The sequence below is a fragment of the Procambarus clarkii genome, chromosome 25, assembly GCF_040958095.1.
Source record: "Procambarus clarkii isolate CNS0578487 chromosome 25, FALCON_Pclarkii_2.0, whole genome shotgun sequence".
NCBI classification, from domain to species: domain Eukaryota; kingdom Metazoa; phylum Arthropoda; class Malacostraca; order Decapoda; family Cambaridae; genus Procambarus; species Procambarus clarkii.
This window is the reverse complement of record NC_091174.1, coordinates 4,885,013-4,912,896: the sequence shown is the minus strand read 5'-3', so window position 1 is coordinate 4,912,896 and position 27,884 is coordinate 4,885,013. Positions and strand designations below refer to the sequence as shown.

General features: G+C 38.0%; 1 protein-coding gene across 3 annotated transcripts; it reads right to left on the bottom strand.

Moving 5' to 3' along the window:
- Positions 1–9: 9 nt before the first annotated feature.
- LOC123756383 (Cyclic nucleotide-gated ion channel subunit B) lies at positions 10–27,815 on the bottom strand. Of its 3 annotated transcripts, none has more exons than XM_045739494.2 (21): positions 26,797–27,812; positions 21,825–22,014; positions 20,522–20,937; positions 19,256–19,374; positions 18,115–18,251; positions 17,187–17,369; positions 15,625–15,887; positions 14,908–14,994; positions 14,440–14,627; positions 13,870–14,011; positions 13,405–13,564; positions 12,726–12,907; positions 11,979–12,142; positions 10,652–10,753; positions 10,448–10,559; positions 9,909–10,075; positions 7,657–7,753; positions 6,735–6,976; positions 3,775–4,894; positions 2,431–2,571; positions 10–2,327 (listed from the first exon to the last, which is right to left on the bottom strand). In XM_045739494.2, the coding sequence occupies exons 2-21, from the start codon at positions 22,012–22,014 to the stop codon at positions 2,148–2,150; spliced, it is 4,392 nt and encodes a 1,463-aa protein (XP_045595450.2). In that variant the 5' UTR covers positions 26,797–27,812; the 3' UTR covers positions 10–2,147. The 3 variants fall into 3 exon arrangements, with proteins under 3 accessions (XP_045595450.2, XP_045595451.2, XP_069187298.1); XM_045739495.2 differs by having other exon boundaries at positions 11–2,327; positions 18,115–18,248; positions 26,797–27,811; XM_069331197.1 differs by lacking the exons at positions 10–2,327; positions 2,431–2,571 and having other exon boundaries at positions 2,636–4,894; positions 26,797–27,815.
- Between the last annotated feature and the right edge of the window lie 69 nt (positions 27,816–27,884).

The following is a 27,884-nucleotide window of genomic DNA, read 5'->3' as shown; positions in this document are numbered from 1 at the left end:
AAAAATTAAGTTCTAATCATTGCATACAACAATGAGAACTGAAGACAAAGGCCTATTTAATTTTCACTGCATTTCATGCAATAGTTGAAGTAATGGCTAAAGTACTTCTGTAGGTTGCAAAGAATTACGAATTGCCAGAAAATACAGTATATTTGTTTATATAATTGTACAATTCAGTCAAATATATATTCCACTAATCTTTCAAGTGATAAAATTACTTCCATCAAAAGTAACTAAACTAACATTAAGCTTATTCCTGGCTCGTGTTATTAAGCTCTCTGAATTGATTTCTACCATTGATCTGTGAATGGATCTCTACCTATAAACAAGTGCAGTTAAATTTATGGAATACAGTATTGTTAAAAATAGCCCAGGTAGCAATGTTGCTGGCAGATTCTTACTGTACACATAACCAGAGGTTGCTGTTCTATTATGCATTTTACAGTCCAATATTGATTGAACATACACAAAGTGATGATTTTACACACACCCTTGGAATAGCATTTCCATGACATTAACCAATGTAAACTTGACATCTTCTAAATATAAAATCCAGTTGGTAGAGAGATTTTTATAAATGCAAAAAATGCTCGCTAATCATACTTGTACTTTGATGATGATAAACCTAACCGGATTCCTGTCCCCAAAAATAATTTTTTTGCAGGCGATGAGTCACAATAATGTGGCTGAAATATGTTGACCAATCCACACACTAGAAAATGAAGGGATGACGACGTTTCGGTCCGACTTGGACCATTCTCAAGTCGATTGTGATGAGGGAAAGAGATGAAGGCAATAAATAGGCAAGAGAGGTGAGGAGCAAGGCAAAAGGTATGCAAGGTAAGGTGTAGTAGAGGGCAGAGGAACAGAAAAAAGAACAAAGGTAACTGCAGACGGCCTATTGGCCCATACGAGGCAGCTCTTATTTATAACCACCCAATAAGAAGTGGATAGTAATGGAATAAAAGAATTTCTTATCCTCTTTAGAATCCTCTTCTTATTCCATTACTATCTTCTTATTGGGTGGTTATAAATAAGAGCTGCCTCGTATGGCCAATAGGCCTTCTGCAGTTACCTTTGTTCTTTTTCCTGTTACTATCCCCTCTACTTCGATGGGCTCACCATAGCCCGTGCTACATGAACACTTCATTCTGAGTAACTAAATCTGAAACAACAAAAACCTCTACTACACCTTACCTTGCATACATTTTGCCTATTTATTGCCTTCATCTCCTTCCCTTATCACAATCGACTTTAGAATGGTCCAGGACGGACCGAAACGTCATCATCCCTTCATTTTCTAGTGTGTGGATTGGTCAACATAGGAATGTTTTTGTGTGTGTGGCTAATCACATTACTATATTGAATGTGTGCCTGTTGATTATTACATTAAACATTAAAAATTTTAAACTAAACAGTATGACCATGATATAAATGGTGAAAGTTAAATGCTTGCTCCATTACAAGTACTTACTAAAAAAAATGTGTAATGTCCAAAAATAAAATGATGCATGTGTACCATTGTTGTGTAGCTATCTAGCTGGCATTCAGATATTTGACAGACCCTCTTCTGTTGAAGTACTATTTGAGATGCGAGTTGCAGAAAACATTTTCTCGGAAATAAAAATGGCCAAATTACAATGTGTGCAGATGTGGTTAATATAGACCACCCATCCAAGAGGTGAGCAGAAAATTATTTCAATCCAGTATTGTTCTGTATAAAGTGACAAGTGTTAAACAGTTGACAAAGAAAAATACAAGGCACTAGTACCATGAAGATTATTTACTGCAATTTCCTGCAGAGAATGGTCAAAATGTTTAGTTCGGACTCTACCAGCCAGTTCATCTGTATCTAATGACCTAAAAATACCTGTATACTGTTCTCCATGAAGACTTGTGACCATTGCACCTATTTACGGCCATCTGCTACAGCGTGTCTGCTGCCTCAACAGAACAACTTCAGTTTCGGTGCAAAATTTTCTGGATTTCCTTGAATCACAATGAACAGAATGACATCCAACAAAATGACATGCATAAACATATGGAAAGTAAGAAGTGCAGTAACTGACCTGATAAATCTTGTCTAAATTTTGTTGTGCACAAGCTGTGTAAATGTGGTTGAATGCCAGTGACCAGCTTCATTAATATTACAACTTGGACTCCTGGGCATCAAATGGCGAAGATTCTGGTGGTGAGGAACACTCGTGATGGACAACGGCTGAACACGAGATCTTTGAAGGTGGTGAAGACGATGTCAGGTCACAAGGGGGTTGTAATTCTGGATCTGATGACAAGCTAGTTGAGGCAGGTGAAGCAGCATCTGGAATCTGTTAAATAAGAACTTTTGTACTGTTACTGTCTATATAAGGGAGAAAAATTATAGCCATTTATCATCACTGTATGCAAATAGAGCAACTTGTCATGCCTCACCTGAATCCCTGTGGTGGGTAGGGTCTTGGAGAGCTCAGTGAGGAAGAGATCATAAGATTCTCCTCCCGTGGAAATAGAATCAAAGCATGACATGGCTGTGTCAGGAATGATGCCACTCTCCACACTGCTGCTTAGCCCATACTGCCCATGAGGATGCAAATGGTTGGAAGTGAGATTAAGAACAAGGAATAGATTAAGCAAACTTAACAGCCATTTTCTTTTCTATTCGAGATGGTGCAGATTTTTTTTTTTTTTTCACAATCACATTGAGCAGTTCATAGATATGACAAGATGACACACTGTAATTCTACAGGGAACCTCAGAAGTGATCCATGCATGGGTTATAGGTAAGTTACTGGAAAGCATTCAGTTAAGCTCAGAATGATATACAAGTCCATTCATAAAGACTCAAAACCTTTCTAAGCCCTACAGTTGTATTACTGGTATTCACTACCTGCCTACCTGGCATCTGTGCTCACTGTCACCAAAAATTAAAAACTATATTTACTCATGATCTCATGTTATTCATGAAATAATATGCATAATGAATGGCTTTATAAAATGTGCAAATACTGTACAGTGCAGTCCAACCACACTGCGGGAATATAAGGGACAATTGATCCCCGGGAGCTACACAAGGTAGGTAGACACCTGTTAATTAACCATTTTAATCATTCCTCAATACTTTTTATAAAATAAACATTGTTATAGGTAGTAGCACCATATCCGTCTCTGGATTCCCAGAACAAAGCCTCTTCCACACACACTTCAATAACTAATTGAACGGAAATTCCTAAAACTCAAATTGTCCTTCCATTGAGTATACTCTCTGATCAACTTTATCTGATTTTGCTTTACATTTTAAGCAACTATTTTTATGCAATAACACACAAATTAAATTTTTGCTATAAATGTAATTTTTCTTTAACATTTTGTCCATTATTCATTACATGTGGGTTAGTGGCTTTGCAAGAATGTAGCATTTAATTGCCAAATCAGTGCTGATACAATCCATTATACCTACCTGTATAAATATATATACTAGATAGGGTTTCCAGCAGTGCCCTGGTCTTGCTTCCCCCTTTCTCCCTTTTCATTCTCCTACAATCTTCCCTCCCTCTCCCCTCTCCTCATTCCAGGCTTTATGAAAATTGCAGGAGGGTCCTTATAGATGTCAACATATTTTAAAGGGTGACACTTGGGTTGACCCCCAGCTAGGCTATGACACTCGTATATGAGCCATGTTTCAATGTTGTTAAGTCAAGTGAGGCTAGAGCAAATGTCTGGCCACCTACTTCAGACATGGGCATCCTATTTTATAGTAAAAATCAATGTATACACTACCTTAATCAGAAAGTCCTCATTACTGTTGATAGTATTAAAGCTACAGCTGCTATGCTTGTTGAGTGATGGAGTAACACTGCGGGAAGAATCAAGATCAACAGCATCCTGGATACTGGGTGGATGCATGCAGCCGTTCATGTTGGAAATCGCTTCTTTTTGCTTCATTCGGCCTTCAAGATGTGCACTCCTGCCAGACTCAGAATTGTGGGTTGTACCTGAATAGGTGGAGGTAGCTTGTTGTTCATTAGCTATCTTTCTCCTTTTTCTCGGATTATCAGTTTCTTGGAGCTTGGAAACTATATATCTACTTGTATGATTATCACTTATTTCCAAATTGTGTGTACAATCTTTAATAACTGCTTCACCCTGGTATTTTTGAGCCAGACTATGCTTTGCATCATCAGGCATGCTGCAGCTGCTTCTATGAGAGCCACTGCTGCTGCACTTAGCATTATCATACTTTCTGCTCTTCAGGTTTCCTGAATTTCTTAAGTTCATGTTACCTTTACTGCAGTGACTTCTATTAGCTTCATTTTTCCTGCATTCTTGAGTTTCATTAGTTTTGAAAGGTATTTCTCCAATACTTCCATTTCTTAGTGTGGTAACAGATCTTTTTTTCAAGGAGTTTGTTTCATTAGTAACTGCCATTCTTCCATTTTTGGGGGAAAGCAAATCCCTTGGGGTACTAATAACTGTGTCTGGTTTATTAGTCTCATTAGCATCGAGATCCCTATACTTGTTGCTCCCTTTATTAATTTGTTTAAGTAAGGAGATTCTTCCATTACTCCCTTCTGACATTTTCCGTGACCTCTGCTGGTGACTGTGCTTTGAAGGACAGCTCTGCCTTTGATCTGTAACAGCAGTATCAGACTCCTGTGTGCCAAATGACACTGTGGAAGGGCAAAGGACTAGGGGTTCCTGTTTAAAAGATAACAGAGATGGGCACTCTGGACTGGAGACACAAGACTGTCTGGCTAAGGTGGCAGGTGAGTATCGTACAAGACTAGAAGTTGACACTTGACTTGACAGTCCAGACATAACTCCAGAGCTAACCTCATCTTCTGACATGGACCTTTCCAGCTCTGGCTGTGACGGACAGTCATCATATTGTGACGTAGCTCTGCAGAAAGCATCGATTTAAAGGTAAGCATTTAAGTTTAATGTATAGGATTGTAGTTTTAAGTATGTGAGCACATGTCTATTAAAGTGTTAATACTAGTATTAGCCAAGAAGAAAAAAGTTTTTCTGTGGGAATTGGTTCATTAGCACACTCTTCATGCAGCTGTTTTTATAGCCTCATTATTCCCTTAATAAGAAATCTCCAGATCCATAATTAATAAGTTTTGCTTCTAAAAAATTTAAGGTGATACAAGTTATTACCCATCAGATATCTGCTTTCTATTGGGATTGAGGAATGGTCTATTTTATGAATATTCATAGAGTTCATACAGTGTATGCTAAACTCTCAAGAATTATATGACCAGTTCTCTGGGAAAGTGAGCAGAAGCAAGGGAAGTCTTGAGGTGGATCTGACAAGAGGTTTCTCCTTTCAAATCAAAATTGTTGAAACACGGTGCAAAATTCTAAATTCTTTTAGCCTTGTTGTGTTTCTCGAAGAAACTCTAAAATGTTTTCAGAAACTCACTCTGTATGCAGGAAGCAAGTCCTATTCATTCTCTAACATAATTAACCTAAATACAGGATGAGGATTAGCAAGATATTGAAGTTTAGATATGAGGGTAGGGCAAAGCACAGGGTTCCTAGTGTTGCAAATCAGGTTTAGGATGGAAAAAGCTCTTTTGGCTTCAGAGTAGGTACAGATGGTAAAATTTGGGGATTAGCCACATGGTACAATAACTTGTCAAATAGAGAAATGTCAGAATAAGAAAGAGTCAAAGATTGCCTTGTTTTAGAAGGAAACCTCTAAATATAGCTTTAAAATTAGCATTGTGTATACATCTTACATTAGCCTTACTGTATTTAAAAGTTACAAAAGTTTGTAAATCGGGAAAGCCTTTCTGAATCCCAGTACAAATCTTTTCCCTTGTTTGAAAGCTATCTAGAGTTTCTCTAAATTATGATGTTAAAAGATAAAAAGGATTTTACTACAGAACTTGATACTGTAGTACACTTAGAATTATCATGCTCCTAAGGCACTATGTACCTGCTTTAATGTCTACAATGATTTGAATAGATGAGGACACTGACATTAAATGAACAAATCCACAAGGGGCGTGACGAGGATTCGAACCTGTGTCCGAGAGCATCCCAGACGCTGCCTTAATCGACTGAGTTACGACATGGTAAAAGGAGTTGAAACCGAAGTTCTACTGAACTTACTGGATCCTGCAGCCTCTCCGAGCCACAAACAAGGGTTTTACACAACTCCCCCCCCATGCACTCGAGCTATGTCACTAGGCCGTTCTCTCTCTTCGCTCTTACTTCATTACACACAGAAATCACAATTGCGTGATGCATCAAATGAACAAACTCACAAGGGCCGTGATGGCAAGTTGTGGATTTGTTCATTTGATGCATCATGCAATTGTGATTTCTGTGTGTAATGACACTGACATTAGTTTGACTATTGAAAAGATGTCTGCCCATAACACTGTAATCAAAGATTACAGGAGTTCCTATGTGTAGTTCAGAGTGAATTAGCAGATAACATGTCTTTCACCCTTAGGAGCATTTATTGTAATTTATCATGTGATAAAGTTGGTAAAACCTGGTGGGTGACTTCACTTAATAAAATTTAGTCTAGTGTTCTCTTTCTGGAAAGTTTAGTAAATTAGGCATTCATTTATAGTCAAGTGTAATACTGCATGCGCTACTTTTCACAAGCTCTGATCTCGCTGTATTGTATAATGTATAAAACAATTTCTAACATTAATGGACGAGAAATATCAAAAGATTACCTAACCAATTCACTTTTTAATATACATGCCATTAAGACTTACTTATTTGTCTTTGTGCTGAGGCTTCCATCAGCTTGGTTTGAGCTCAGCTTGTTAAGATAAGGTTGGAGCTGAAGTGAAGCGGTACTAGAGTGAATCGAGGAATGTGTCGAGACGTTTGACTGGGACGTTTGAGACCGAGACCCACAATGGAGGGATATGGAGTGCTGACTGCAGTATGAAGCAGGACTTCCTGGCAGGTTTTTTCCAGACTCTTCCACATCAGTTCTCTCTATCACTAAAAACTGAAATGAATACCAAACTTGCATGTAAATATCACATGTAATACAGTGGTGACATGATTACATGAAACTAGATTATCAGATAGACTGGGTTAGCCAAAGTAAAACCAAACCAAACCAAACTGGATAAGAGTCCTGCAATATCTGAAGTCCTTTAGGATATTGGGATATTATTTTTATACATTAGAATTAAACAAATTTATAAGTTAAAGATTTTTGGATATTAAAGATGAAATAAATTTGTCAGAGAAAAGTAAAAATATTCAAATAATAAAAATTTATTATTGTACTGATATATTAAAACTTTATTCATATGTTTGTAATGATAGAATGTGCAAACATGTATTCTAGCATTTGTGCTAATAAAGCACATGTTGGCTGAAACAGAGAAAGCAAAAACCCAGTCATAATAAACAGAATTTGCTTGAAAATTTGCCAGAATTTACTCAAAGGCCACCATATCTCTTAGTGGCCTCAGTGGGGACAAGAAGCCGACGACTTGTCGATGGTCCCTGCCCTTGCCTCCTCTCCCCCTTCCTTCCCATCAACACTCGAGATGATACGTCAACTGAAGTTTAGATGTTGATGGAGATCAGTAAGCTATTGTAGTAAACTTAATAACCCTCCCATGGTTGATAAGCTTAACACCAAATCCAGGATGTTTGATGGGATGAAATACTGACCTCCTCTTCCTCTTCTGGTAGACTTTCTGATAAACTGGTCTTGGGTATGCTGCTGATCAATGGACGACTACTACTACAGGGCACCTCCATCGATGATCTGTAATGTGAATTTTGAGTAATGTTCAGTGCTGTTCACCTATACTGTGCATGCTGTTTAACTTGTACACTTTGCACTAGTAAAAATGCAAGTCACCTTATGGTTCTATTCACCCTATGGTTTCCATAAGTAGCCATTATCAATTCCCATTATCTTCCTTATTATATATAATAGCATTTCTTACATTGGTATGTCATTTAGTTCCATTAATTTATTAATTATGAACTAGCAATCTTTAAAGTTAATATATAAATACCAGTTACGAGAATATTTCCTGAAATTTACTTTGGCTAGTCAGTAAATCTTGTAAGAATAAAAGTAATTTACAGTCACACGTATGATGAGATGAAGATATAAATGAATTTGTACACATATTCTGATTCAATACTGCACATTGGCTTACAGTGTCAATTAAAATCATTAATCCTCATATTTAATTTTTAATAATGTCTTCCACAACGTACTGAACAGAGCCAAGTACAGGTCCGTCTAATTATCCAAAGCTTCCTGGCATTATGTTAGTACTGTAATGAATAAATGATATATTTACTCATTATAATGTTGGTGCTGAATGTAGAACACGGAAAAACATATTTTTACTCTGAAAAAGTATCATTTCGTAACGAAATTAAAAGAAAATAAGCTATTGGTGATGCCAAAGCAAGTCGACGGTCCAAGAGAATGTTGTGGAGCGATTTATCCAAGACACATTGTTGCCTAAAGAGCATTTGCTGCGTATCAGCCTCCTGTACCTATCTAACCTAACCTATCTAAACCTAAGTTAATATAACCTGTACGCAACAATATATCTTGGATAAGTCGCTCCACAACATTGTTGCTTGGCCCACCGACTTCCTTTGGCATCACCAGCAGCTTATTATTGTCTAATTTCGTTATGAAATTATACTTTTTCAGAGTAAAGTATGTTTTATCATGTTCTACATTCAGAATCAACATTATAATGAATAAATATATCATATTTATTCATTACTAACATAGTGCCAGGAAGCTTTGGGTGGCTTTGAGTGGCTTTGGGTACCTTTGGGTAATTAGATGGACCACCAAGTACATATTCCAGGAAGTCTGAGGATATTCCTCAAAAGTATAGGCATTTTGAGTGGAAAACAGTGCATTTCTCTGTATTAAATGAATGTCTGTCAATGCTATAAACAGTATCTGATGAATTCAATAAATATATGAATAAAAGTACAGTATTAACAGAAGAATATCGGCATTAAGAAACTGCAAGGTTGTGGGTAACCACTATTCACACAAGTCTACTATTATTGTAGCACCGAGAAGGCTCCATGTATCTGCTCTGAAATATGTTAATGGGATTAAGTAAAGGTTAGCAAGACAGACTGAGATAAGTGCAGGCTACATACAAGTCTACCTGTTCAAAGTGACAAAGCTAAAACAGTGCACAACTTTAGGCAACAAGAGAACCCTAAAACAAGCTTTGGGGGCCCTTGTTCCCATTACGACTAATATACATGGTGATCAACAGGTGATTTAACAGACATGCATAGCCATTACTTATCCAGTCAAAAATCTGGCTAACTGTGAGCATCAAGGGTACCAACTATACCCACTACTTTAAGAGTTACTACTTGCAAGCCTGTAGTTTAATCTCTACCAAACATGGAGTGTAGTCACTACCAGGCATGGAGTAGAACTATGTAAACAATGTTACATACTGTAAACCTATTGACCCCAAGTATCCGTAAGAGTGTGAAATCCCCTTTAGCCAGGGTCCAGAGGCTGCAGTACCTAGTCAGGGCCAGGATGAAGCCCTGATTGGGGGACCAGGAGGAAAACCCATCTGGCTGAAAACGGTTTAACAAACCCAAATGAAGAACACTTGTTTATGTTTACTTTGCATGACGACTGAAAAGAATAATGCAGGTCAACTGATAAAAAGCACTTTTCGTAGGCTAATTCACAAAAAACCAACCATTCCAAATACAGTAATACATAAAATATGCAAAGTATGGACTTTTTTTTACCATTGGCTCTTGCAAGGCGCATGTCTTTTTTGTGTGTGTATTTTTTCCTTATATCAACTAAACCTACAAATTATGAAACTTGAAAGCCTGTGAGCCTCATGTCAAATGCCTTTGAGTTGAGTAGTACTGTAATGCATAGTGTGGCATACCTCCTACTATTCCTTATAGGGACTTCCAGAGACATAGAAGATGGTGTCCATGGCCATGCACTAACAGGAGATACCGCCTCCATGGACGTCATGTCCACTGTTGAGCGAGAGATGGTGCGAGATGATCGGCGAATAATGCTGGCTGTATAAGAATCTGGACGCACAACCTGTGAGAGATGGTAGCAAGATGAAATGTGAATGGCAATATACTCGGTTATTTTTTGTCAGCTGAAAACAGCATATTATCAAAGAAACTTTACATAGGTATGGCATATAAGGAAATCATGGGGATAATATTAGTACCTTATACAATATTTCTTGTCAAGCCCAAAGTGAGCTCAGCTTAATAACATTTCAAAAATGTTTATAAAAAACTGGCAAGTAAATCATGTTTTAAAATTTAGAGCCTAGATTGGAATAAAACTTAAAACTAGCAACTTGCAGGCAAGGAGACTGATCTGGTCGTGACATAGTATACAAAAAGATGACAAGAGGATAAGAGTGAGTGACCCAACTTTTTAACATTAAAAATTACTGACCTGGAGGACAGTATGCAGCAATTTAGGTGTGGCCTCTCTTGATTTTATGATAATATTCTCATCAGCGGCTAGTTCCATCTTCTCTCGAGCCTCGTTCTGCTTGATCAGTCGCCTAGCCACAGTAAATAAAAATGATTCATTAAATCAAACCATTAAATAAATTACTGTAACTGCTATATCGTAGATCACAATAGGATAACTTACTTGGCTTTCTTCTTGAGTATTTCCTGTGCTTCAGGATAGTCTTTTATGGTGGCCTGCAGGTCAGCCTTGCTCAGCACAAACAGACTGCTGAAACCACGTGATCTATAAAAGAAAAAAATTATCCTTGTTTTTTAGTGGTTATGTCTTCTTTGTCAGTATCATTTGCTGTAAAACATTTAATGCTTCTCTGTATATCAACAATTATATATTACGGTACTGTACAGCATTATATTTTAACTTCTATTTACAATATACCTCCTCACTTTGTACAAGAGTTCTGTAATATGGAGGTCTACATTCTCGACTCACAATTTAGGCTCTCGGGTTTGATCTTCGAGTAAAACAAACAGTTGGGCACATTTCCTTTCACCTCAGTTCTCCTAGCAGTAAACAGATACCCAGGAGCTAAGCATGTTGTGGGTTCCATCTTAGGAAAGATCATAGAAGAAAGGTTCAACATAAGGGAAGGGGAATCACGATACAAGCCTCAGTTCGGTGCAACCTTCACTCGGCAAACTAAATGCAAAATTTTAGTTTTAACCTATGTTATGTCCAAAACAACAAGGAGAACCTGTCTGTAAAGAGATTTCACATGTAGCATAATTACTTCCTATGTTCCCAGCCTCAAAATGTCCCCTTTCAAAGGTAGCAGGGCCTAAGTGAACAAAAACAGTGTCGAATTAAAATGGAAACAAACCATAGCATTTTAAATACAGTATGCTCAATGACTTTCCAGAGCCTCCAACTCTTTCTTCTATTGTTCTGGCCATCTATGCAAATTATGAAAAAAATGATTGGAGTATCAACTTGGAATGTCATCTTTATCTGCTATGAGTATCAGTTGTTATGCTGGTGTACATATTAGCCTCATTTTTGGATACACAATATATACATGAATTGCAAATATTCAGATACCTCAACAAGCTTCACATTTTGCTCACAAAACTGAGCTACTGAACAGAAAATCTTGAAGATACTATACAAGATTTACTATACTGCAACTGTATCCTGTTCAAATGCAAGATTCTTCTAATTCTTCCACGTACAGTATGCTGAAGAACACATCTAATGTACATGCACACTTGGAGGCCAAAACCATCTGTAGTTTCAAAGCATTATATGATAATGAATATTGGGAAGATGGGACACCATGAGCATAACTCTCATCCTGTAACTACATTTATGTAATTACACTTCGGTAATTACCTGGCTACTAGAGTACTCTACTGTAATTGTAAAGCAAGGGAATTAAAGGTATATGGCATTCTATCTACTTTTTTTCACAACTTTTCCCCCTTTTCTTTTAATAAACATCTGCTGTACATACCTGACGTCAGCAGTACGCCTATTGCCCCCAGCAAGAGCCAGAAGGGAGATCTCGCCAAAAACGCTGCCTTCACCAAGAGTAGCCAGCACAACGTCACCTTGTTCTCCTCCCATTACCAACACCTGTCCAGCCTGCACAATATACATCTCCTTCCCCACTTCTCCCTGTGAATACGTAGAGGTTTGACGCTGTGGTATAGGTCATCATTTTATATGCATGTATCCTTTTAGAGGCACACATTCCTTTACATGCATGTAAAGGAATACATGAAAAAAAATACCCCCAAAATATAAGAAAGCTCTCTTTTGGCAGAGCAAGAAATATTTGGAATCAAAGTGAGGAGGCAGTGGATGCCAAAACCATCAGTAGCTTCAAAAACATGTATGGAAGAGTGAGATGCCACAAGCATAACTCTCATCCTGTTATTACACTTAGGTAATTACACCCTCACTCTGTCCCCCCTCCCATTCACTCAAATTCCCAGCTTAGCCTTGTGAATAATATAAACACCATTTAGTCAGTATTATTTCTTATACTTTAGGAGCATAAAACACAACTTGGTCATTCAGTACTGTACTATTATTGAACTTTAGCCACATAAAATATGCATCTAATTTTCTCACGATTCACAGAATGTGCATGACCAAGAACAATTTCAATATTAATAGGCAATACCTTAAACAAATTCAATACCAAAATGCCATACTCTTAATTAATATAATATATAGATTATATATTACATCTCACCTTCTTGCAGACATAATCTCCTGGTAGATAGAGAACTGGCTGCAGCTTGAGTACCAAGTCCCGCAGCAGAGCTTTGTCACAGTCCTGGAAGAGCTGAACCTTTGATAAGATCTGTATGTGCACATTGATAGCTATGTCTGTTCGCATCTTCTTTGGTAGTGACTCAAGACACTTCATCTCATCTAGAAATTAATTGTGCCAACTTGGAATTAAAACAAGATAATACTTGTGAAGACAAGCATATCTCTGTGCTAAAAAGTGTATTAGAGAGGAAAATATATTATACATTATTTAAACAAGACATAATAAAAGGTAGTCCCACTCCCCCTATGATCACATATGTTCTGATACAAACAATATTATGAAAGTACTGAACCATTCTAATAAGTTTCAAGACCAAATATTTTATAGTTCCAAAAAATAACTTGGCCACTTAAAAAATGTAGTAGCCATAGAAAAAGCCTCGTAGGACTTTGATATTTACTTGAAATTTGGCAAAGTCCTCACTGAGGATTGAGCAAGTTGTACTGTACATGAAACCATCACATTAACTAAGAGCAAGTTACAACATTTCGGTGTGACCTGGACCATTAGGCCCAGGACCAGTGTGTCCTGGATCGTTAGGTGTGCATTAGTGTTTGTTCCCACCATAGAACTGAGACATTTATTCTTTGCTCACTGAGGGTTTTCTGGTTCTGCCAGGTATAGGTAAACCAGAGGCGGACCCGCTCTTGAAGGCTGGCTGGCAAGTTGAGGCGGTGGAGGTACGCTTGGGTTTGATCCATCACCCTTCGGAATTCATTCTGATTACGGGTGGCTGTGGCCACAATGTCTCGAATCTGCAATTCCACAATATCCCTCAGTTGGTTGGAAAAACTGCATCTAATAAAAAGATATGATAATACAGTACCTGTAATCCATAAATATATAAATATAAGCATGCAACTTAAATACAGAATAATTTTTTATTAATTTCTACTCCAATAAATCCAAATTTAACTAACTGCCTAAGCTGACTGGGACTAGTTAAAACACTACCTGGCTACCAGACTTAACTAACTGCCTAAGCTTAGTGAGGAGCTAAAATATGAATATACCTTCTTAACTATCCAAACATTAGCTAATAAACAACACTTAGCCTCACCTGACCAATAAGCAGAGCAAAGACAAACACACCCATTAGCCAGGAACATGTCATGAAGAGGTATTCAGCCTCGTTCTCTGGTTTGGGGTTTTTGCCAATACTGGTGGCTGTTTTTGTAGCAAAGTAGAAACACCGGATATATCTGAGGGAGGAAAATGGCAGTACAGTACACCAACAGATAAAATTTGATCATTTTTTTTTATGTAATGAACTACAATACTCTAAATATGTGACCTGTACTAAACAATTCAAATCTAATAAAAAAAAAATTGGAAAATAAATCCCTTCAACATTACCCTTAAAAGGAATCTTCTTTCAAAATTTCAAAACGAAATAAAAGTTTTGTAGACTATTTAAAATTAAAACATGGAAACAAAAGTTGATACTGTAGCTAGAATACAGATTATCACACATTTTTAAATTATATAGATAAATGCCAAATGTGACTGAATACACACTGGCTTCCTGTCCCTCAACACAGTGAATTAATTATAATATTTATTTCCCAACCTTAATTCAGACAAAATGCAACAAAAAATCCTAGTGCTTTAACAGGGATTTTCAACTCACGCATTGCCTACACCCTGGAAAACCCATTTGTTGGAGCCAATGCCTTCAAGCTTCGAAAAACCATAGTAAGCACAGGTGTTCAGATGAATCAGAAAAATCATGTACATGACGGTACGGATTACTCTGACTGCATGAGGTGAAGACAGCACCGAGTCCAGACGGTGGAAGAACTCCCAAAAGGTGTGGATCTGACAGAGAGATGCAGGCAATTGTAAAAATTTTATAAAACCTATAAGTATATACTGTATGACTTTATTATGGCCACCATCTCTAGTGGCCTTGATAGGAACAGGACTGACTGGACTAAATGATCTACAGTAACGGTCTGACTGACCTAAATGATGAATTTTGCCTGTAACAGTCTGACTGGCAAAAATTATCAATAATAAGTCTGCCTAATTTCAATAATCTACAATAGTGATCCAACCTAGCATTAATTACCAACAATTGTAATACTTCAACACTTACCTTTATAAGTCTAGGCAGCCTCAGTATAGAGACAAGTCCAAACTTGAAGTACAGCAGATCAAGAGGCAGGAGTGATGCCAAGTCATACTGTTTAGGAAATCAAATACATATATAGTACTTTCTAACGTCCATTTAACCCATCTTCACTTAGGTTACCCACTGAAGTACATAAAGGTACTACCTTAGGTAGAGTTGCGGTAATACAGTCGGGTTCATTCTCGACTCACAATGGAGAATTCCGGGTACGAATCCCTGATGGGACAAAAATGGTTGGGTGCATTTCCTATCACCTAATGTTCCTGTTCACCCAGCAACAAGTAGGTACCTAGAAGTTAGTCAGCTTGTTGTGGGGTTGCATCCTGAGGAGTTGTAATTGGACCTCGGGGAGGGGGGGGGGGACCTCAATATAAGCTTAATGGGTATAAACACACACTAGTTGCCAGTCTCCTGACACAATGAATTATTATTATTATTAAAATAGTCCTATGTATTGTAAATATATAATAGTCACCTCTACAGATTTTCATTGATGTACTGGTGACTATTTTCTTTTATATACAATAGTAAATAATAGCTGTGTGTGTTTTGACATGCCTGTAACATAAAAAGCTTGCCACAGGATGGCATTCATGCCTATAATAATATACAGTTAGCCACCAGGTGGTACTGGAATGAATGTTAATCACATATTCAAAAACCAAAATAGAAATAACTTACCCTGAACTTGGAGGTTTTCCAATAATATCGACGCATGAGTTTCGGCGTATTAACCCAAAATCCATTGTCCAAGTACATGACCCTAGACTTAAATACCACAATATCGAGGATGTAAACAAAATCAGCAAGGTAATCAGCAGTAAGCCAGTAGACAAGGTTGCTACTTGTCTGATACTCCGAGAACACAGATCGTAGGGGGATGACCCATGCATTGTACACATAAACAATGCACACCACCAGAAGCCAAGAAATGTATAGTCTGCCTGGTGAAAGATAAGAAAAGGTTAAAACAACAACAAATCTTAATCACTATCAGTTTAATACCTTGATTCCATGATACTGTATTTCTGCCCGGATATTTTACCTGGGTTTACCTGAGGGCCACCATCTCTAGTTGCCATGATGGGGACAGGAAGCCAGGGGCTTATCAAGGGCCCCCACATTGTTCCATATTTATTCTTACTTACTTTCTTATCAGTTAATCTGGTTAAAAGTACTGTTTGAATGCTCAATTAATTGTTAAAGTTACTCTCATTACTATTACTGATAGCAAAAGTGATTTAAGTTGTCTGCATAAATCTGTAATCTCATCTTAGAAATCTATCCTTCACTCTTGAATTTCTTTTCTCTGCACTCATATCTTTCTACTGTTAGAATTAAATTCCTATCTTGAAATTTGTTTTTATACTGAACTTTAAAAATTCCCATACTGTACTAGCCATTTTTATTTTTATTTTATTCCATGAACAAAGTGTTATAACACTGTACAACACTTGTGTTTTTGATGACCAAACTACACATCAGAAAATGGAGAATGGACGATGTTTAGGTCCATCTTGGACCATTATCAGTCATTTAATGGTTCATGACGGATTGAAACATTGTCATTTCTCCATTTTCTGATGTGTGGTTTGGTCATCATATCTTCAGCCATGTTACAGAGAAATCACAGTAATGTGATATATATTACTGAGAAAATCCACAGGAGCTGTGATGAGGATTCGAACCTATGCGCTGGGTATTCCCAGACGCACACTATAGATGACTAGGCCACGATAAGGTTCCAGGTTGCATTTTTTTACCCTGTTGTGATCTAATCGTCTAGAGTGCTTCTAGGAATAGCCAGAGCATAGGTTTCAATCCTCATCAAGGCTCCTGTGGATTTTTTCAGCCATGTGAAATTTGTGATTCAATTTTATTGTGACTCGTCATCTACTTATGATTTTATTTTATTTTTCAACGTTTTTCAACGACAATGTTATTTTTCAATTTCATGCCTACATTTACACTAATAAATCTTATCTCTTTTTATAAACCATACTAATTATTAATTCAAATTTATAAATACAAGATGTGTAACTACAAACTGCAATCTTTCCAATAACACCTTGCTCACAACACCCATCAAGTTCTAAATTCTAATTACTGTGAAGCTACTGCTTTATCAACTTAAACAAGAGCTTGATAACTAAATGACTGATGTGGAACCATGAGAACTAAAATTTCAGTGATATCATACAAAAAACACTGCAACAAAATCAGTGTAAGGAGTAAGTGTTCACTTTGAGGTTCCATGGCCTGCGGGAAGGAAAGAGTCTTCCTACACCCATACAGATGCCGCAGCAGCCAAGCACGACGTGTGTTGACCCCAACCAGCTGAGGCAGAGATTGGGACCTGGAGGAGATCTCGTGATTGAGGGAGTCTAGTCGCTGCCGTGTGTCAGGAGCTTTGTGAGAATCATCACCTGCAAGATGTGGATATTGTGTATATTAATGAAAGGTTTCATGACATTTTTATTCCATCGTCCTTTTATTAAAATATAGCATATTTATATTAAAAACTAGCATATGCCTTCACTCTACCTCATTTTATTTCCTGGTTCAATATAGCATTTGTATCCGATGATTAAAAATTCAAAAAATACTGTACTGTACAGAGGAATGAAAAGAACATGAGACAAAGACAGAAATACAGTACTGTAAATCATACTGAATATATATAATAAGGCATGCAAAGAGAAGAAAGTTTCGTTAAAGTTCAAGCTCACCTTAATCTATGACCTAGAGATCTGAGTGGTAATGATGCTATCAATGCATACCAACTTTCTCATTAAACCATCCAAAACTACAATATAAGTTGCATTTAAATCCATGCATCTTTGGAGTCTGACTCGTGACACTAGTGAACAAAATCCCTATTAGCATAGATTGTTAAGTCAAAAGTAAAAGCTAAAAAATGAGATATAGTACTGTAAATAAAAATGTAATATAGACTGGAATGGACAAAGAAACAAAAATGGAATAAGAGAGTGACATGAAACAAAGGCATCAAAAACAAAATACCTGTACATAATAACAAAACAACAAATACTGAAGAATAAGAAACAAAGAATGATAGAAGACAGAAGATACCTAAAAATATGAGACAGGAATGAATCACACATGAATCAAATCTAAATAGCCAGCAATGTGCAAATGTGAGCCACATACCCCCATCAGAGAGTTCGGTGGAGGGTGTTGGTGGCTGAGTAATCTGTGCCTTCACTCGATTGGCCCGTTGACTAAATGCCGAGACCAAGTGGTGAATACGCTCCGTTACATATCGGCTGTGCTCCAAGCTGGTACTGCTTGAAGAGAAGTATTATTTTTAGTTATTTCAAGTCATTTAATGCTGGTTTATCAGTTTGATTCACAGTTTACAAAATGCAAATTAAATCTTAACCAGGCAAGGATAGGAAGGATGAACAGTATACTGTCCATGGTATAAACAGAATGGGTCATTATTTAATAACAAGGCCTTGAGAAAAATTAACACCTTATAAGATCCCTACACTACCACACAGTATTGCAAAATGTGGTATTGGGGAAGTTAGATTTTAGTCAATCGTAAAATTCTTAACTTTAGAACTGTCTTGGGCTTTTTTTTACTGTTTAAAGACTAGAGCTAGGAGCATTTGGCCTTATACTGTAGAAATGATTTTTTGTACCTTAGGTTAATTGTTGTACAAGTATGTAAACTAACAATAATGGTTACTCAGTTTTCTGGTCAAAACAGTATGTTCAGTCTTAGAGAAACATGCAAATGCATAGTCACACATAGTCACAGGATGGCTACAATATGACTATTATACATGCAACATACAAAAAGGTGAACACAGAATAGTACTGTACTGTACTAACATTATCAAACTGGTAACTATTCATATGTTACTGAATAGTACATGCCTGTGGCAGGCCACAACACCCCTGCCATACAGGCAGTAAATATTCATATACAGTACTGCCATACAGGCAGTAAATATTCATATACAGTACTGCTATACAGGCAGTAAATATTCATATACAGTACTGCCATACAGGCAGTAAATATTCATATACAGTACTGCCATACAGGCAGTAAATATTCATATATAGTACTGCCATACAGGCAGTAAATATTCATAAACAGTACTGCCATACAAGCAGTAACTATTCATATACTGCCATACAGTCAGCAATACAGTTAGACTTGCTCAAGAAACCTAACTTCCACATAAACACAAGACCGATGCTACATAGCTTGCTACACATTCACACACGTGTAACATTAACAACATGTGGGACACAAACACACAACATTCTCTCTGCTCACAAGTCACTCTTGCTGCTGCTGAGTGAGGCAGAAGACCTGAGGGGGCGAGTAGAGGAATGTTCTGAAGCAATGTTGATGGTAGGCACAGTATACCTGCCTATCCAGGGGCTGTAGCCTCCCTGTGGGTGGAGGACACAAGTTACATCACCACTTGGCAAGCACCAGTAACAGTGGTGATCTGATAAATGTTGAAATTATTTTTGCATGTTTGTAGCAGATGTCATTTGATTCCCATTGTCAGGGACAAGAAGCGTGTTAGGTTTATTTGGGTTCCCCCTAGGCCGACGGGTGACCGTCTGCATGATGTGATCCACAATAGTTGCCCAACTTACATGTAGTACTTTACTGCTAGGTGAAGAGGCATCAGATGAGTGTATTTGCACACATTTGTGAAGCAATAGAAATATACATATATCAAACCACACTGGAAAAACAGTGTAATAAATGGGTCTATTTGGACCTTAAAGTAAATGTATAAGTAGACATTTGATTGAAGTGATTAAGGTTTAACTTTCTTCTATGTTGCCTAGTATAGTATCTCAAATATTTCTAATATTTAAATGATTAAGTTCTTGGGGGTTTTGGTTAACCTGCATTGAATGTTTGCTAGTGATGTAATGTTTTGGAAATGGGGTCTTTATGATTAAATACTGTAGATTATCATAAGACAGTTTTGTACTTTCTAAAATAAAGGTTTCTGTATATAATAGCTTGCACAAAAAAGTTGTTGAGAAATTAGAAACTTTGCTAAACTGTTGCATCTATATATAAATGGACTAACACTTAGCACCTTTCCAACACAAAACATTTCATACATTAACTTGCAACAGCCCTCCTACTAACAAGATTATTACACTATCAAGAATGAATGCAACAAAATAATATCCCTAAATGGCAATTAAAGTAATAAATTTACATAACCACACTAATGCAATGATCAGCCATAAACTTTTCAATGATTTTGTCTAATAGTTAGGGGACAAAAGTTACTTTAAATTACAGTTTTGTGGTAAAGTTCAAATTAAGGACTTTTCTTACATCCTCATACAACCCAGCTATCAAAAGGCATCTGTTTGCTTTATCATGTGTCTTGAATATGGAGAAACAAAGCCACTGGGCTCAATGCGGTAACAAGCATGAGAATAGATTAATCTTTCAACTTCATTCACACGGAGACAAAATAATGAAATGTACCTTAGCATAACCTCTTAATACTGTAAAATACTTTATAATATTTTGATGCGCTGTAAAATAAGATTAAAATACCTGTGTAGGAGCCAGGTTTGGAGAAGCGTTGGTAGTGGCCATCAGGGAGTCATGATTTAGTGTCCCACTATCTAGGGAAGATCTGGGCCACAACACCTCACTCCCATCTTGCACGGTGCTCTGTTGGGATTCCCTCCGCAGTTCCCTGTTCCATTTTGGAATTTTTAAAGGATGAGAAACATTACTCATTCCCTGCTGCACTACTTTTTTACGACCATGATCTGGTGCGTTTCTGGTATTGGCAGGTGCTTGCAACTGGGTGGTGGGTAGCAATGGCATAACACGAGTACAACGTCGCCCAATGAGTGGGCTGGAGCGAGAGCGTGGTGTTGGGTTGTAACATGCAGTGCTGTTTGTGGAAGGATATAAAGTACCAGCAGTTGTCATGGCTATCACTCGTCCTGAACCCATTATACCTGTTAATATATAAACAAAAACTTTACAAAGGATGAAAATGTAGCAACAATATTTAAGACCTGCCAGAGAACATTATGCATGTTAGTGGCTTTGCAAGAATATAAGAATACCAATGATATGTTGTCTCACAAACCGAATGGACCTTATTGTATATAAATAAATTAATTAATAAATGTTCATCAATATCCCAATATTTCACATTAAAGTTTGAAGAAAACTTAACCACTAAAACCATTTAATGTTTAAGCAAGATTATATCATAGAATTTAATGAAGAATGGTCCTTATGATAAGATTACAGTGTAGAATCAATAGAACAGTTCATGATACAAAAAAATGGTTACAAATACAAACTTATTCTATGGAATTGGATAACTGTTAGGCTGAAGCACCTCACTACATTAGGACAATTCAACACAGGCATACTTAGTTAATTGTTTTCACAGTTTTTACTATCCAAACATCTTTAGTAACAGCCATATATACAGTAGACAAAGTCGTAAATGCCAAAACACTATTGAATTTCAAAATCCAGCTCGATAAAATCCTCAGGACAAATGGGGGGACTTTTGACAAGCTGCCAGCTTCCTATCCTTGTCAAGGCAACTGGAGAGATTGTGGCCCCTCAAGTAAATTTGGGTAAATAAATAAATAAATAAATAAATAAATAAATAAATATAAATTCATATTTTTTTTAGGAACGATATACTGTACTTATTCTCCTACAACCAAATGTACAAGAGAGTTTGTAATGTGACATGTTTTCTGTATGTACAGTACCATAGTCCTAATTTAACTGGACACATCCCAACCATGTACAGTAAGTACCTTTATCCCCTGTGTTTGTCTGGTTGACTGATTTTTACCATCTCAGAACACTTTCATACCTGTAGTTTTAGGGCGCTTCACAGAATCACTTATAACAAAAACAGGTCTGGTGGGCGAATTAGAAGTGTCAGCCACTGGTGGAAGATCTGTTACAGCAGTGCGGGTTTGGGGCAATACTGTAGCTGGAGTTGCTTTTTCTCCCTTTTCCACTGCCAAGGAAGCCACCTCCAGCCGCACAGGGTATGCCATCTGTTAAGAAAATAATTAATCAGGTATGAATCAAGTTTATTGTACCTAGCATTCCTCAAATTACTCAAATCCATGTAGAATTGTGATAATAATGCAATATAAACCAATAGAATTTTACCAGCCAGCTAATCAATCCCACCTATGCTTCACATGCCTATCCTTCCTTCCTTGTGATAATCCCTCCCCTTCCTCCACTGGTTCATCCTAATAATAATAATCCCTTACTAATAATGAGAGCAATAACTACATTAATAGTCTAACATTGTCAATCACCAGTTAATGACCGATTACCTTACATGGATCACACCTTATATCACCAGTTGATTGTAACTACCCCAGTCACATGCTCTCCTGACACTTATTCAGACATGCCGGTCTCTCATTTTGGGATTGTCTGAATGAAATTAATGAGTAGTGAAAAAGATGTTACTGCTATTTGTTTAGGGGCAACACAACTAGAGGATCATATGCCCACCGGCTACCCAGTTTTGAGAAATGAGGAAAGGGATGAGATATCCTTAAGTCTCATCAGACAGTGGGGAATGGATGAGGAAGACAAAAAATGCAAAAAAATCAGATAGGCTGTCATGAGTGACAGGCTTTCAAGCAAAATACTGTTACACTAGACATGCTGTCAGGCTGTCAGCATGTTACTGTTAAGTAAGACAGACTGTCAGGAAATAGACTGCTGTCTAATAGACTTTTCAAGCTACACAGGCTGTCAGACATGACAGACTAGATAGGCTGTCAGGAAACAGACTCAGGCATAACTGACTGTCAGGTATGACAGACTAGACAAGCTGTCAGGTGAGAGATTATCAGGCTGAACAGACTGTATGACAAGAGTCAAACTGTTAAGCTAGACTGGCAATCAGGCTAGACAGCTGCCAGGTTGAATAGACATATCAAACAGGACACCAAATAAAGTCCTAGAGGTGGGTGGACGATCACAGTTACACACAATTGGGTAAATTACTTCGGTAATTACACGTGTTCTTCCTGTTCAATCCACCCCACTTAACCCATGCCACTGCATATCACCTCTTAATAATTATTCATTGTGTCGGTGGACAGGAAACCAGAGTATTTATACACGTTTCGACTTTTAATATAATAATTCGCTCTGTCGGGGGACAGTTAGCCACTGTGTATTCATTCACGTTAGGCTTTTATCGAAGTCCTCCCCCGAAAGGCCGAATTACTGACCCCGCCCAGGATGCAACCCTACAACACGCTGGCTAACCCCTAACGTACTGCTAGGTGAACAGACCCGTCAGGTGAAAGGAAATGTGCCCAACTTTCTATTCCCGCTCGGGATTCGAACCCAGAATTTTCGATTGTGCGTCGAGAATGAACCAGTTTGTACTATCGAGACCCTCTTGTAGAATGATATGACATTATATGCCTTAAACTGATGCAAAAACCATTGTAATTTTTGCGAGTATAATATAAGTAAACAAATTAACTATTTCCCAAATGAGATTCATCATGTATCAGTCGCGTGTGATTTTGTGGGTCACTGAGTCCGTATGAGGTCCGCAACTCGACAACAATGTGATCTTTTCATGTAATATTAAAACCCCCCTAATTGAAACCCACAAACCTAGTCCCACACCTTGACATCCACATGCAGACACTCTCAAACCGATACCCACACCTACATGTTAATTACACCTACTCCCGAGACACACCGACGCTCAAACCACACAGGTTCACACAAAGGTAGGAATCTGTACACCAATTGATTGACAGTTGTGAGGAGGGACCAAAGAGCTGAAGCTCAACCCCCCGCAAGGACAACTAGGTGAGTGTACCCAATCCCGACGCTCACACCCATTCCTGACACCCACCCACACTCACCCGACACGAACACACCCATTACCGACACATCATGCAATCATCTCCTGATACACTTTCCGAAATCGATGCTCACATGCCAGCACCCACACCCATGTTCACGCCCCACGTACCAGCATCCACGCCCACATGCCAGCACCCTTACCCATGTTCACACCCACATATCAGCACCCACACCTATGTTCATGCCCACATGCCAGCACCCACACTTATGTATACCCACACCCATGTTCACGCCCACGTGCCAGCACCCTCACCCATGTTCACGCCCACATGCCAGCACCCTTACCCATGTTCAAACCCACACCTATGTTCATGCCCACATGCCAGTACCCACACTCATGTTCACGCCCACGTACCAGCACCCTCACCCATGTTTACGCCCACATGCCAGCACCCACACCCATGTTTAAGCCCACATGCCAGCACCCACACCGATGTTCACATCCACATGCCAGTACCCACAATGTTCACGCCCACATGCCAGTACCCACACACATGTTCATGGCTACATTCCATTACCCGCACCCATGTGGTTCAGAGATGTCCAGAAAACATGTGGCTTACCGATAATCACCAATCAATGACTGAAATTACCATGTGTGACACATCATCAATGACAAATCAATGATTAATTACCTTGCGAAGCTCACCATGCCAATCACTAATATCTGTAAATAACTAATTGATTGCGTGGCTTACACCATCAGTCAATGACTGTAACTACCCCCCCCCCCACCTTCCTCACAGTGTTCAAGAGAGAACTCTATAAACACATTCAAACAATTCCTGATCAACCAGGCTGTAACTCATACGTCAGCCTACGAGAAGCCGCGTCCAATAACCTGGTTAACCACCAGAAATTACTAACTACATCACGTGGCTCACTCTATCAATCACCAATGACTAACAGTAACTAGCGTGGCCCGCACCATCAATCACCAATGACTAACAGTACCTAGCGTGGCTCGCACCATCAATCACCAATGACTAACAGTAACTAGCGTGGCTCGCACCATCAATCACCAATGACTAACAGTAACTAGCGTGGCTCGCACCATCAATCACCAATGACTAACAGTAACTAGCGTGGGTCTCACTATCAGTTACCCCGTCAATAACTAACAATACCTGGCGTGGCTCGCACCAATCAATCAGCAATTCGTTCTGCTTACCGGCATCGATTATAACCCACTCACACGCAAGCGAGACTGTCTTAATTCTCTGCAACAACATATATTGCATAGAAGGTCGATCGTCTACCCTCAGTATAAACAGTTTTGATTCGTATGTCCGCTGGCTATTCAGGTCAATGTTAAATTGTCTCGAGTTTCTTAAAAGGCTGATTGTCCAATCGTTTAAAGTGCCTTTATATAATAAGAGGCAATCAAGCAAAAACTCTTTCAAGTTCTCTCTTGAAACCAAATTATGTTACAGAATAAAGTATTGAACATAATTCACACTTATCAATGACGCTTGGGAAATTGAGTTCCAGAACTTATATCGAGTATTTTAGTTATTATTGTTAGCTCAAATTAAGACTTTCCAGAAACGTTATACAGTAGTAATACATGCGTTGGTCTATTATAGTGGCTTTAATAAAGACCTTTTAGTGGTTTTGAGTGAACGTATGCCATGACTAAAACTCTAGGGAAACCGCACCATATGTTTCACTTGACTATATGAAAATCGCACAGGGATGGGTGTCAATAAATGCTATTTTATTTAAACCATTTAACTTAGACATACCCTGACCAGTCTATGTTCGTCCCTTATCCCAGACTATTTCCCTGCAAATTTGGGTGAGGCTCGCCCCAAGAGTCTGACCTTAAGCTTTGGATAGACATTCTCTTATAGTATTTATTTTATTTTTTATTTATACATATACAAGTTTCATTGGGTTATGAGAGTATATAGCATGATGTTTTTACATTCTTGTAATACCACTAGTACACACAGCGTTTCGGGCAGGTCCTTAATCTAGCAGACATTAAGTAGGTAATTTTTCTACCAAAATTTATAAAATGTTAATTAACAGGTACATTGAAAGAAAATTTTAGAAGATTAGTAAGTATATTAAAGCACATTGAATATATATATATTATATATATATATATATATATATATATATATATATATATATATATATATATATATATATATATATATATATATATATATATATATATATATATATATATATAATTATGACAATGTCAATATATATATATATATATATAATTATGACAATGTCAGACCACGGAGGAAAAATGAAACAGGAAATTTCCTTAAGTACTTTCGTATATTAAATACACTATATATATATATTGACCTTCTAAATACAGTATATTAAATATTGACCTTCTGAAGATGTATTTAATATACGAAAGTACTTAAGGAAATTTCCTGTTTCATTTTTCCTCCGTGGTCTGACATTGTCACATTCTTAATCACGTGTTTATTTTCGTGATATACACACATATATAATTATATATATATACATACATACATATACATAGTAGATATATATACCTGTAACCTGCTCATATGAATGTATTGTAATTATGCAACAACTTTACAAACCCCGTGTATCTTTTTGTAAACTAATAAGTTGGTACGGCCTAGGCAAATTTCATGATACACAGTACTGTATAACGCATGGTATATAATCATCACCAATTAGTTTAGTATAAGAAATATATTGGAATCCAATGTCTGAACTAATTATGTCTCAGGCTTCTCCACGGGACAGGTAGAAACAGGCCTGGGTACATTAAATCATAATTTGTTTCCCTGCCGGCATCACGATCCATCAAATTTCCGCCAAGACATACAGGCATCTCAAACACTCTCCTCCCTCCCCCAATTCTTACTATAACCCACCGTTTGTATGATACAGTTAAAGACAGGACTGCCTTTTCTCACCGCGTGTACACTGGTCCTCTGCCTCCTGAAGCAGCGCTCTGCAGCTTCCTTGTTGCTCCCTCCTTGCCTCCTGCGTCACTGAAGAATATTTGGGGGACCCAGAGTGGGCAACACGTCCTCTCAATCGTTAGGCAGAACTTTGCTATAATGACTTTGGCTTTATACGGGTTACCTTACGCAAAATGCGTATTATAATTATGACCTAATATAAAACAAGTAAACCCAAGTAATACAGCATATAAATAATAATAATACATAATTTTAACATAAAGAATTGATTACTGTATGGAGGTTCCTGAGACTACTGAACACGCCATTGCCATGGTAACCTCAGGAGATGCAGGTTAGCCAATTTTCCCCATGGATATATAATTATTCCTATCACTATTGATGTATTGAAATAGTGATACAGCAATGGAAAGCGTATTGGGCGGTGGGCACCGACACGTGTGGGCGAAATGTGGATGAGATGCTACTCGTGTGAGTAGATGTAAATGGGTAAATGGAACCTTGGGAAATGAAGCTGTGTAGATGTGCTAGTGGGTGGGGCATGGACCTGTACTCACCTAGTGCTTGCGGGGGTAGAGTTCCGGCTCTTTGGTCCCGCCTCTCAACTGATGTACAGATTCCTAAGCCTATTGGGATCTATCATATCTACATTTGAAACTGTGTATTTAGAAGTCTGCCTCCACGACATCACTTCCTAATGCATTCCATTTATTAACTACTCTTAGACACTAAAAATAAATTCTGTCTGTGGCTCATTTGGGCACTAGACCAGGCCTTCTATTTGTTACACACACCCCAGGAAGCAGCCCGTAGCAGCTGTCTAGATACCTATTTACTGCTAGGTAACAGGGGCATCAGGGTGAAAGAAGCATTTTCCCTCTTTGTCTCCGCCTCCACCGGGATCGAACTCGGGACCGCAGGACTACGAATCCAAAGAGCTGTCCACTCTGCTGTCAGGCCCCTTAACTACATTTGGTGAACCCATTTAGTCCTTTACCACACTTATATCTGCCAACCTACCAGCTCCAGCACTATTATATATAACGCCTCCTTCAGGAAAATGCTATTCAAGAAGAAGT